The sequence below is a fragment of the Cenococcum geophilum genome (genome assembly GCF_001692895.1).
Source record: "Cenococcum geophilum 1.58 unplaced genomic scaffold K441scaffold_31, whole genome shotgun sequence".
Classification (NCBI taxonomy): Eukaryota; Fungi; Ascomycota; class Dothideomycetes; order Gloniales; family Gloniaceae; genus Cenococcum; species Cenococcum geophilum.
Window position 1 is genome coordinate 1,871,025 of NW_027137589.1, and position 13,623 is coordinate 1,884,647.

General features: G+C 43.2%; 3 protein-coding genes across 3 annotated transcripts; 1 reads left to right on the forward strand and 2 right to left on the reverse strand.

Annotated features, from left to right (window-relative positions):
• Positions 1–3,490: 3,490 nt before the first annotated feature.
• Positions 3,491–4,228, reverse strand: K441DRAFT_528099 (uncharacterized protein; the record flags this gene model as incomplete). The annotated part of the gene is made up of 1 exon (XM_067642165.1): positions 3,491–4,228. A coding segment is annotated over one exon (738 nt), but the record flags the coding sequence as incomplete, so codon positions are not given.
• A 76-nt stretch (positions 4,229–4,304) lies between these two features.
• On the reverse strand, positions 4,305–5,483 carry K441DRAFT_569550 (uncharacterized protein; the record flags this gene model as incomplete). Its single annotated transcript, XM_067643870.1, has 2 exons — positions 4,305–4,529; positions 4,635–5,483. 2 exons carry the CDS (start codon positions 5,481–5,483, stop codon positions 4,305–4,307), a joined length of 1,074 nt encoding a protein of 357 aa, XP_067502232.1.
• A 2,374-nt stretch (positions 5,484–7,857) lies between these two features.
• On the forward strand, positions 7,858–8,829 carry K441DRAFT_420869 (ankyrin; the record flags this gene model as incomplete). Its single annotated transcript, XM_067641540.1, has 2 exons — positions 7,858–8,065; positions 8,714–8,829. Coding segments are annotated over 2 exons (324 nt in total), but the record flags the coding sequence as incomplete, so codon positions are not given.
• Positions 8,830–13,623: the final 4,794 nt, after the last annotated feature.

The window sequence follows — 13,623 nt, forward strand, 5'->3', positions numbered from 1 at the left end:
TCTAAATAATTTTAAAAGGTCCTAGCCTAACATAGTCTAACTTCTTACTTAGTTATTAACTCTTAAAATTTTTATATAGTAGCTATACTTTATCTCTCTCCTTAAGATCTGGTCCCTTAGATCTCTTAGCATTATAGTACTTTTTTATTCTCTCTTATACTTTCTTTACTAATTCTATAAGGTCTGCATAAAGATTTATTAGCGTCTTTATTCTTTCTTTAGCTATACTACTNNTTTTCTTNNCTTACNNTAGTAATAATAATATTCTTAGCTTATATCCATAATTTGCCTTAAATAGTAATATGCCTATTTCTTCCTATAGTATTATATTATATATAAACTATATAACTAGTAATAGCAATACCTAATTATTCTATACATAATTAATATAATACCTTAGATACTGCTCTAGCGTCTAATTTAATCTTTCTATTTAACTATCTGTCTATAGATAATATATGGTAAAAGTTACTACTTAAACTCCTTACTCCGCTAAGAATACCTCCTAAAATACTGCTATAAATTTTAGATCCCTGTCCAATATAATTTTACTTAGTGCTTTATATCTTATAAACACTTCTTTAATATAAATTTTAGCGACATCTTCCGCTAAGATTTCTTCCGTATATACTATAAAGTATCCCTACTTTATAAGCTTATCCACTATTACTAAGATTGCGTTATAATTTTGTCCGGTAATAGGATCTCTTAACTTTAGTAACTTAATAATAAAGTCCTATAATATAACCTCCTATAGTCTCTCTAGTATTTTAATAGGTTGTAGCCCTTTATATAGCTTATACCTTATTAGTTTATTCCTTTATTACTTTTCTTGCGATATTCTAGATTCCGTTAATAATATATTCCTCTTAAAGTCTTAACACTAAGCCTATTACTCTATTATGCCCTTAAGTTATTCCCTTATAGAAATCCTTTATAAAATACTCTGCTATACTTTTTAGGATATACTTTACTTCCCTATATTTATATAGTATTTCTTTTTCTAGATATTCTAACTGTTCCTCTAGCTATGCTTTAAAGATTCTTTATGCCTAAAAGCTTTCTAGTGTTTTATAGACTCTTCCTAGTTTATTATCCTCTTAAGTTGCTACTAGTTTAGGGTAATTATATCTAATTAATCCGTCCTTATCTCTGCGTAGTATTACTCCTAATAGTTTTTTATTATTCTATAGTTTAGCTTTTCTACTAAGTGCGTCTACTCTTATATTTTTAGTTCCTTTAGTATACTAAATCTTAAAATGGTATTTTATAAGTATCTCTGCCTATTTAACCTATCTTTAATTAAGTTCTTTTATTATTAGGAACCCTATTAAGTTTTTATAATCTATCTTAACTATAAATAGTTTCTCTACGCCTTATAAGAATGCTCTCTATTCCTTAAGTACTATAACTATCCCTAATAACTCCTTATTATAAACGTTATAGTTTAACTCTAGTAGTGTTATCTTTCTACTATAGTATGCCACTAGATGCTATACGTCCTTATACTTTTATAGCAAATATGCTCTTAGTACGTAGTCTAATATATCTATTTCTATAACCGTATCTAGTTCTAGTTAATAGATTTTAAGGATTAGCTTTTAGGTAAACAACTCCTTAAGTTCTTTAAATAACTTTTTTTATTTATCTCCCTATACCTATAGTTCCTTTTTCTTTATAAGCCTAGTAAACGGTTTAATATTCTTTAACTATTATACTATAAACCTTCTGTAGTAGTTGCAAAACCCTAAAAATAACCTTAATTACGTTATATTCTCTAGTTCTTACCAACTTACTATAGCTTTAATCTTCTTTAGGTCCATACTAATATATCAGCCTTGATGAGGTGAAAGACGGAATACAACACTCTCTACAACATAGGACCAGCCTAGCAGCTGTGTGCGTTCACCATTATGCCGCAGAGTCCGTCGTATATGGGATGACGGAGAAGGCATGCAAAGAAGTACAGATATTGGAGTACAAAGGCTATTGAGAAGTGCAAGCAGAGTGTGTCAGATGAGGATCTCATGCGCGCTGTACGTGATGCGGAATAGAAGAATCAGTAACAATGGAATAGCACTCCAGTCGGACTTGGCAGCACACAGTGCCGAAGCTATACAGCCAGCGCGATACGTTGCATCGCGTCTCTTTTATGTACTCAACTTAACTCAATCCAATTCGTTCATCGACTCTATCAAGCACACGTTCGCAACCCGTCTCCTCACCACCCCTTGCTCAATATCAGTTGCTGCTACCCTCTATAAATCCTTCATCAAAATCTCGTCTTGGGCACTGCGGCCGCGGCCGAGAATGGCTGCGCTCGCATCTTCCATGTTCCCTTTGCTTTCTTCCACCTGAACTCTACACCACGATTCTCGGCTATGGTCCGCTATTTGAGTCCTCGCTCTTCATATTTATGCCCGTATCGCTTAGTCTCATTGGAAGACTTTGTTAGGGCAGCTGAGTTTTGGAAAGTGTGAAGATGCTTGGGAGGGATGACTCAGAATGGAGGCATGAGATGGATAGGGGAATTTACAGAGGGTAGTATACATTTGCTCGCCGTCCTATCTAGTATCTATCACAAAAGAAAAGATGATCTCAACAACCAGAAGCACAAATGTACAACTCCATTACAAACACATCACCGTAACCTAATACACTCAATGTCACGCATTTCCCTCAAAGCGCCCCCTCCGCCCCTTCCTGAACCTCAAAAGACTTACACTTAACCGGACACAAAGTATCCGGCGGCGGCAACTCTCCCGTTTCCATAAACTTCGTCGAATGGTTTGTTGTGCACTCCGACACTGCGACCTGCAGCCCGTGGCCAACAGCGTCCTGGGCCAGGACGACCGAGTCTTGGGAGAAAGCGGACATTTTGTGGGCGCTGGAGGCGACGGGATCGATGCGGTTGGTTGTGAAGAGGAGGGGGTTGCTGGTTTGGGTTTTGTTGAAGCCTGGTTGGGGAGTTAGTTTGGGCAGACAGACGGGCTGGGTGGGTAGAGAAGAAGGGGATTGGAAATGGGAGAGACGGAACGAGCTGGGACTCACCAGGGAAGATCTGAGTCCACGTACGAGCTCAAACCATTCACCTCGTCGATGCACTGCCGGAACCGCTCTGGACTGGAGATATTGTAGTTTCCATGCTGATCGTTGCACGCGATGATTAGCTTGGGCTGGATAATGCTACTCCTCGCTATGCCAGTCCGAAATCGAAGGGAATTAGTAGCCCCGGTAGAATTGAAAAGGGAGAGAAGATGCATTGCGCGAAGCCTCGATCTTGGACATGAGCGTTGCAAATTCGGGGAAGAGGACGATGGAAGAGTACAGAGTGATCAAGAGCTTGCTGCGGAGGTCTATACCCCGGACGGTAGCGGGTAACTACACCCAGTTCGGATCAGTGACCGAGATGGGTTGTCGTCCAGATCGGCGAGCAGGGCGTCAAAGCGCTTCCCGATTTCTTCGGGCGAGGAGTCGTTCTAGAAGAAGGGGCAGTTGGTCCGGCTTCGAGGCAGAATTTGTTGAATGCTGCGACCGCTTCGTCGGCTTGCAGAATGGTTTGTGTCCAGCCTCCACCATAGTGATCCTCAACATCAACGATGCCGTCGATAATCATATGCCCCACGCGCTCCGGCCAGAGCGCCGCAAACGTCGTTGCAAGCGTAGATCCATAACTCACGCCGAAGAAATCGAGCTTGGACTTCCCGCGCGGCTTGCCTTGACTCTCAGCCAGAAGCTCGGTGTGGTACAGCATATCATGCGCCGTCGCCGGCGTGTTAGCGTATTTTGCGTCTTGCGACAAGGTCCGACCGCACCATTCGCCGAAGCCTCCCGCATCGGTCCAGTGCTCTTTGACGGAAATGGGGCGCCGCGGGTTGTACTTGGAATAGTACTGGCCGTCATAGTAGTCGCGCAATGACGGGTCTTCTTCAAAGCAATCGATGTTGGGGCCGCTATTGTTGACACCGCGCGGGTCAGTACCGATGAGATTGTACGATGTGCCCATTATGCTTGTGAGCGTTGCGTGCGGGCTCAGAACATAGTTGACGCCCGAGCCACCAGGGCTGGCGGGATTGGTGATGGCGTCGCCCAGAGCGGGTTGTTTGGCGGCTGGAAACTTGATGAATGCGACGCTTGTGGCACCTGCAGACGTGTTCTCGTAGTCCAATGGAACCTCCAAATTGACGCAGGTGAAGTTTTGGTAGCAGCCTTGCGTGAAAGTGACATTTAAAATCTTCTATGATTTCATATGTATCCGGGTTTCCAAATTTGTCACTGATCTCCTCCATCTCCTCCAACACTGCCTAGCAGTCTCGAAGATATAAATCTGCAGATTTAAGCAAATCCATTGGCAGAATATGCTCCAGCTCTCGACCGGGATTCTTGAAGTATGCGATACACCTAGTCGATCCTCTAACTGCGGCCAAAAGAACGTAGGGTAGAAGAGGAGCCCATTCAGCGCGAAATTGTGCCTCTTGGCTGGCAGGAATGAGTGGCGGGCCGTTGAAGTGATCAATTATGTTCGCTCGCTCAGTTGACGACAAGCTTCGGCTTCGCATGGTGAAATCGAAGAAGTGCTCCACTCCGCTTTCGGTCTCATGCTCATGCACGTACTCTAGAGCCCTGATTGCGACGTCGATGTCCCGTTTTGCTGTCGGGTCGGCTGCGAAAGCTTTTGCCCAGATATCGACGAGCATGTGGCGGACACGATCCATTGACCGCCAGAAAACCCGACCACGTCTACCTTTGTACTCTACACAGTCGGAATATACGGGAAGAAACATCTCTTTCTTTTCGTAAGGCCACACTAGGCCTATTGCAACAATCCACCCACCTCGTTTCTCGTCACCCTTCTTGACAACGCTGTCGTTCCCGGGATCTTTCAGCAATGGCGGATATCCGTCAAGAAGACGATGCACGTAGTCTTTTGTGTACGTCCTCTCTAGCTGGCCTTCAAGGTGGAGGAGAACAAGGTCTGGGCCCATCTTCTGAATGTTGATTTTGGCGCTGCCGATATCTAAAGTTGATCTGGCAATCCGATTCCCCTCTGGTTGCCAACGGCCGTGTTTGGCGGTCATGAAGATAAACCCCAAAATGACTTTTAAGTCCACATGCAAGAACTGTCTTGCCACAGGAAGTGTTTGGGACTTAACTTCCAGCCGAGTGAGAGCCTGTGGATCCCAGTGGTTGATCACCCCTTCGAGGGTTACTTCCCAGCATCGCGAGCCTGGCACATGAGGTTTCCCATGACAACCGGGTTGCCACGGGTTCCCGCACTGGTGAAGGGGGCCATCAAGGGCATCTGACCAGAATCTCGTCCCGCAAGTTCCGTCCCCCGGTTGAATCGCCACCCGTGCGCGGCGTCCCGTAGAGCTGAGCAGCCTCCCACCTCGGTCAGTGAGGGCCAGGGCTCCGAATGCGATGGAGGAAGCAATGACTCCTGAATAGGCGGATAGAGACGACAAAAAGTTTTCAGATGGCATGGTCCTCGCACTGTCCGGTTAATTTTATTGGCCGTCTCAATAAGTCTCGGTGAAGATGCGCAAAGTAGTGGACGGCAAGATAGCCAGGCTACAGCATGTATATATCTATGCTACGTTGTACAAGGCTGAAAGGACACTGCTCGCTAGATTTGGGGCTGTATGGGCTGTTTTGGATAGCGCCGTGGCTGTGGCTGTGCAATCACAGCCAACTCTGATGTCGCGATAAGCCTTTTCAGCCTGACCTCTTCTACCTACTTCCTCACCTTCCACCTCAATTTACGTACCCACAATCTTTTTCCCGATCATGCCACTACACCTTGAAGAAGAGTTATTACAAGCAATAAGAGAAAATGACACCGCGGCCGTTGAGATGTTGTTTCGGGCTAGCGCAGATCCCAACGCGGGGCTGTTTGGAGACGACACTGCGATTTCGCTCGCCATCAAGAGTGGAAATGAAGATATCCTAGACCTCATCCTCCAAAGGCATCCGATATGTTGCATGGTAGAGGAATATGCCAGCAAGCAACCACGTCGTCCAACCGCCCGATCGAAATACCTCCAGATCTCGAAAGACTTCGCTGTACAACTGGCCGTTGTCCTCATCTGTGTCTACGCTCTCAGGTCACTTGCCGTCGTGCTACCGGAGGGGGTTTGGCAGACTTTGTTCATGTACGCAAGCCACTACCTTTGGTTCGTCTATCGATGTTGGCATTTCAATTCCCAATCCGTCGTCCGCCTGATGGACTGTTATCGGGATCCATGGTATCACTTTACCACTTTCTTCTGGATAAGCGTCTCGTTTAGACTTTACGCCTGGATTTGCTATAGTATACTGCCTTCTGTATCAATCCCCTGGGTACGGCCGAACTATCTTCGTGACCTTGCTTTTGCGTTCCCCATCCGCGCCGCTGTCGATTTGATCGCCACTGCAATTCCCAAGATAGCCACTCTGGTTGGACTGCATAGGCCACAGAATCATCGTTGGAGTGGCCCGCTTCCCCAGCACTTCGACCCAAGGAGATGGAGATCGCCAGCAGAGAAAGCTTTCGAATCGTTGTACCAGTCAGACTCTGTCACTGAATCAGTGGTTTTGAAGCTCTTACAGGCGGATATGCTAGCCTCCCATCCATACAGAAACTCCAAAATAGCCAGTCGGCTCTTCGAGCTCGCCGTAGATCGATGTTGGCCGGAGCTGACGAGATATCTTCTGTTCAATGGTGTTCCAGTTGAGGAAGAGATACTGTCAGCATCAGAAACACTCAGATGGCCGTCTGTCATCGACGCAATCACATATACTTCGCCATCCGAGCCACTGCATTATCTATCCAAGCAATATTGGCATAGTAAGGAAGTCCACCCTTACATGGAAAGCCGCCTCTATAGATCCACACCATACAGCTTGTTTTTGAATCTGGCGCAATCAAGTACGTTTCAATCCCTTGCAACATCTGAGGACGCAGGCGACAGGGAAGCTTGCAAGAAGATGATGGCCATTTTGCTCGCTGCTGGAGCAAACCCGCTTTTAACTGACTCCCGCCAACAAGATTCCCTGTCACTCTTGGCTGGTACAGCGTGCTCACCAGACATCCTTCAATGCATGGCTTCGCTATGGAACGAAGTAAGAGCGCGTCTTGAATCATACAGCGGTACCACCGACATTCGCTCTCTCGCACTCCATCGGGCCCTCAATGCTATACATCCGAATTTGGAGTTTATAGAAATAATTCTGAACATTGGCATATCTTCAGACTGGGAGAACGATCAGGGGAGAACCCCCCTTTTCAAAGCAGCGTACATGAATGGATCCACCGACGCCATGAAGCTTCTACTGGACGCTGGCGCAGATCCCGACAACGGAGGTAGCCGCGGATATCCTCCCATTTTGCGAACATTGGACGATGCTAGTTTCGAGAAATTTGCATTTTTCTTGGAAAATGGAGCGAACCCTAACGCGACTGATCCACACGGCAAGACCGTTTTGGAGTCCGTCATGGATGACGCTTCATCATTGACCGTTCTCAAGTACCAGGCGACAGAGCTGCTTCTAGATAGCGGTGCCATTGTGTTCGATACGGTGACAGAATCCGCACCAGCGTTCCTTGCCGCTGCACAGCAGCTCAATAGTGCTGGCTGGAGCGAGGCAGTCCTTGACCTTCTACTCGCTGAAATTCCCCAAGAGAACAAGCAAGATCAACTCAACATTGCTCTAAACATGGCAATTAACAACAATAAACGGGGACCAGACCATTTCACCGTGTTCTATCTCCTTCGACACGGTGCAGACCCTGCATCCGTAGATAGCGGAATCGACTCGCTACTTCAATTCGTTTGTTCTATCCAGTCTTGGGATCACGAATACCGAGAGGAGATGCGGGAGCTTCTGAATTTTCCGAAACTTGATGTCAATGCAGTGTTTCACAATGGAAAAACCCCTCTCCATCAAGCTATTGAGGGCGGCAGTCGAGACTTTGTGCTGCTCCTACTCCAGCAAGGGGCTGATCCCAACGCGCAAGACGCGGATGGATTGACACCACTGCAACTACTTTGCTCGAAGAAGCCGCGTAATTACAACATCTCCATGAGTTCAGAAGAAGTAGAAAGCGGCGGTGCTGACGAACAGTATGCCGGCGTTCGCGGACAAGCAGCCTGGGGTCATATTTCCCGAACCATATTGCGAACGATCAAGTGCAACCTTTCAGATGAAGAAATATTCCAAGCCCTCGCGGACCACGGCGCAGACATAAACGGCAAGGACGAGTTCGGTCAAACGACCTTGATGTTGGGGCGCGAGAATGGCAATTCGGTCATTGCTGCAAACATCCTGTACCGCTTAGGAGAGGATAAGGCGCAAGAAGCCATAGTAACAACCTGCAGTGGGGTAAAGGACGAAGTTTCAGCGATGCACTTGGCCGCAAAGAATGGAGACGTTACTACGCTCAAAGTCCTCCTCAACCCTCAAAACATCTTCCACTCATACTCAAACACATGGAGGCAAAAGGCAGCTCAAGATGAAGAACTGCTTAGAGAACAAAAGCTTACCGAGAGCGAAGCATCTGCGGCGGTGCGGAAAATGAAGCAGCAGGCAACACACTACGGTCACACCGTCGCTGCGGTTCCGTCATTTCTTCGGCACGCCTCCATAGGTTTTTACCAGCACGACGAAATCACGTTCACGGTTGGCGACGCAAAGCGTTGCATGGATGAAAGGATATGCCTTCCCAACGTTTCAGTATCCACTTGGACACTTGAAAAGACATCCTTAATGCCTCAAGATGCAAAGTCCAAAACTCCGCTGCATTATGCTGCAGAGGCTGGCCATGTGGATGCAGTCGAGTTATTGTTGGAGTACACACACGTAGAAGTCGGATTGAAAGACGACGAAGGGAAAACCGCCGCAGACCTAGCTTTGGAAAACAACTTTTACGATGTGTATTCCGTACTGCAGAGGGGACAGAGCTGAATTCACGCCTCTTCGACACCGAATCATCCTTCGCCTGACACACCGGTCAGCCTTCAGCCACGAAGGTTGGGTTCTACATACCGGAGCCTGTTTACCACCAATTCAAGGGCGCGTTCGGTTGCAATCTGGAGGCCTCAGATTCAGTTCAGAATGGAGTTGATCTGGAGCTCCAATCTGATTCTGAGGCGACTGTTCGGTTGAATTCCAGTTCAACTTGACTTCAGCCACAAATTTTTAATGTTCCTCTGACCGCCCAAAAAACACGCTAAAAGTTACTAAAAAGTTGGCAACTTTACAGTATACGGCTTCTGCACTGAAGGTCTTGGCGTCAGTTCAATATGGAGGTCTGAGTTCCAGTTTCAATCTGAAGCCTCCAGATTGCACACGCCTGTGCTTTAACAAAGCCACAAACGCGTACCAAATTAGGAAGGAGCGCGTCCTTTTCTGCCGAACTTTCAGTTCAGATCTGATCTGAAGTTTTGCAACCGAACACAGCCCAAGATACATCGTGTAACCGACTACCGGACCTTTCATATTACAGTAAAATCTCTTTAGTACGATACGGTTTGCTCGGCCGAGCGTATCGTAATACCAAGGGTATCGTTGTATTACATACTTGTATGTAAAATGCACCCAAAATCAAAATTAGGTAATGATATTATGTATCTACGCGCGTGAAGTCGTAACTGAGCGATCGGCTATACTAAAATACATCGCGATCGATTGCTGCTTGGTGTTTTAAGGTCATCAGCCTTAAATTCGACGCTCGTGCCTTAATAGAGTCGTAATTACGTCTCTATCAGAATCGCTTTGCTGCTCCTTATAAAGACGAAGCTTTTATAAGGCCACAAGCGCCTTATTAAGCTTAATTTGAGGTTACTTAATAACCTCCTTATTTATTTCCGTATCGCGATTGGGCCCTACGTAGAGCTCTGCTATGTGCTTAATAAGATCCTCTAATAAATCCTCTACTTCCTTACCCGGTAGCTTAATAAAATTCTAAATATTTATTACGGCGCGAATTCTTCCTGCTATAAGCAGTTGTTCTACCATTTACTGCATTTTATTAACTATAGGAGGATTTAGATAATCTTAAGGGTAAGGCCGTAGGCCTATACAAGAGCTAAATAACGTAGATTTAATAAAGTAATTCTTAATTGTTTATAGTGTAACTTCCTTTTAAGCTTTAATTAACTATTAAATTACCTATAAGACGTGTATCTACTTAATTAAATCCTTATCTTAAAGTAAGAGCTCTACTATAAATTGCAGCTAGTATCGCCCGTAGAGCAGCTTAAAGTTTGCAATTATCCCTTAATTAAGAGGTTAATATAATAAGGTATAATTAATAAAAAGGAACTCTATGCGCGTATTTTTAAGAGAGCTATTCTTAATAAGCGTTTAAACAGCTGCTTTATAGGCGCTAAAGCTATTAATTAAGAGCAGTATCTTCCTACTATATATCCTTTTATTAAACTAGGTAAGCCACTTAAGTATAATTACCGTTATTATCTAGGCCTTCTTATTATGCCTCTATATAATATTTATGGAGGCAATATTAATCTAATTACTTATAAAGTAATATAGCTTTAGTAATAAGCTAATTATAAGGAAAGGAAGCTTATCTAAGCTATCTATATTAGAGTAATTACCTAAAAAGATTTATACTTTTTACTTTTTTATTCCTAGTAGAGCCTTAGTAGCTAATATAGTATCTAGTATAGCCTTTTAAAATAGCCCTGTCTTATCTATATTATAGATATCCTTTAGTAAATAAGGCGCGATAATTACTTAAAGCTCTACTATATAATCTTTTACTTCCTCCATATTAGCTAAGGCAGCTTTACCGTACTACTTTCTCTTATAAATACCGTTATAAGATTTAAAGCCTTCTAACTAGCTAAGCAACTACTTTAGCTTAATTATTATTGCTAGTATAGGTATTTATTACTATAATTAAGTGGCGGCAGTATATATAAGGTCGCCAGTAATAGGAATACGAGAGTTTTATAAGCGCTAGTACCACTTAAAGAGAGCCTCCTCTAGAAGAGGATATTTAGTAGCTCTCTTTCGCTCTTATATACTTTACCTACGTTATAATTTAGCTTAATTAAGCTATTAGAATTTATTACTTAGTATTTCTAATATTAAGGATTAATTAATATTATAATGGAGGAAGTTGCTTACCTAGTAAGTAACTATAAGGGGATCTTATAGACAGGGGGCTATAAGGACACAATTGTGGAATAGGATGGATTGGTAAGAGAGACGAATCCTTAAGGAGGTAAGGCCTCTGGGATTGTAGAGACTATATACTACGGGTATATACCTCCAGCACGTAACCGGTGACTATTTAAGGGGCGTCTAGGGGTTATCCTAAGGGTAACCTAAGGTGTCCGCAATAATATCCCTTACATTACCCCCCCCCTTCTTGCGGTCGGCCCCCGATCGCCATTACCTTGCGGTAGGGAGATTATAAGGGCTCGTCCCAGAAGAGGTTTAGAGAGATATTAGTATACCACTATATATTATCTATCTATCTAACCCCTGCTTTAAACTCCTAAAAAACCTTAATAAGGAAAAAATATAACTAGAGAAAAGATATAAGGATTGCTAAAAGACCTATTAGAAGCCTATTAAAAGCATGCTAATAACTACCTAGGCTAATATAGGGATTTTTATACAACTCTGCTTCTAAGCCTTTATGCCGGTCTATAATTAATTATAAGTATTATAGGCAATTTGGTATTCTAGTATAGTTCCGTAAAACCTTTTAGTATAGGATTTAACGTATAGAGCCTTAACTTGCCGTTATTTTTAACTGCTAAGATATGGTTTATAATTCTTTCTTATAATCCTTTACGTCACTAACGTATTGCTTCCGCATTTACCCTTAGGCTATTAAATGCGGTTAAGGTATTAATTAGTTAGTTAAAGAGACTTATCTTTTAAGATTTAGTATATATGCTTTTTAATCTAGTGGTTCTGTGCTATATATTTGGCGTAGCTCTACTGCCTAGTAAATAGGGATATTTCGCAATAGTAATTGTAGCTATTATGCGATTGTCAAGAACGTCTATAACGTTATTCTTTAATACTATAGTATTGTTTTAGGTCTAATTNAACCTATATACGTCTTTAATTTAACGTCTTAATTACCTTCCCCTAGCCGCGTAGTTAGTTTTTATAAAGAAGTAATAGTTAAATAACTTATACGCGTGTTTCCTTTTTTTAAATAACGCTATTATAACGGAGTTATATTGGTAAGGTTGCGGCTATTTACTAAAAGGGTATTAGATGGTGAAGTATAAAGATACTTTACTTATTAAGTTTAATCCTTTTCCTTAACACCTTACTTCCTATTATTAACCTTCGTCTAATTTAGACGTATCTTTAATATATTATTAAGATTTTTTTTAATTTTTTTTATTAATTTAATATGCCTCTTCGTTCTCCTGCTAACTACTCTTTTAAGTAAATTCTATAGCGTATCCTAGCCTTACCTTTACATATAGAACCTTAACCCCCACTAACCCGTAACTAGTGCTGGTCCTACCTAAATGATTTTACCTATATGTCTTTAAAAGACTAGAAATCTAATAATAGTATTCTAGAGGCTTATAATAAGACGCACTATATTAGATCTAATACCTTTAGTCCTTATAATTAATGCATGCGTACTAAAAGCGGTAGTTATATTAAGGTAAGCTTTTCTATCCTTAATAGATTTCTATTACTAACTTTAATAGCCTAGGCCTAAGTGGCGACGTTTCTTTAATATCCTTAACTACTATATCGCCCAGGCTCTCTCCTATTTAAGCGCTAATACTAAATATCTGGGTTAAATTTAAGACTATACTATAGCTATTTACACCGCCTATAATTCCTAGTAGTGGCCGTCGAAATCGGACTCTGCACCTGTACGTGGTGACGGCTACGAACCTGGTCTTCGAAGTTCAGATCCAGAGCCAACGCAGAGACGTCGCACAGCGTGCGGACAGGACCTGGTGGTGGTTGTGGGCGTCGAGGGCGGTGGTGAAAATTTTTCGGATGGTGAGATCTTGAAAACCACTACTGTTGGCCCTCTACAATATAACGACTACTACACTGTTCTATCCAGGGCACCTGTACGATCCAACATGGATAAGCGGTTTTCGATAACATCCCCAAAAAACCCCAATAGAAAGCATTGACGACCTCACATTAATAAATAGATAAGCGTAAACGAACAAATAAGCAAATATACGGCCCCTCCTAACCCCCAGGGCGATCGCCCGCGGAGCATGCGGTCACTTACCGTACTACCATAATACTACTAAAAGGCAGCTGGATAACCCCGTACGGTTTTCCTTGTCTCCTCTTAACGGAGTAGTGCCCTTAGAGAGGGCCTAGTGACTGGGGCCTAGGCATAAAAGATACCTAGATATACACACACACATCCCGCTTTCGTCTTTTAGTATTAGGATGGTAGAACGGATGAATCCCCCTTACGCCTTCGATAGGCCTTAGGGGGGGAGAGGCAAGGCGTATTGGTAATGGTTAATAAGAGATAGCATATAGGGGGTGGTTAAGATACGGGACACAACTATAAGCGTACAGCAATCGATTAGCAAGGCCTAGCTAGGACGTAGTGAACCCTAGCTTTGGATAAGCTAGAGAAGGAAGCAGTGGTTCCTAAGG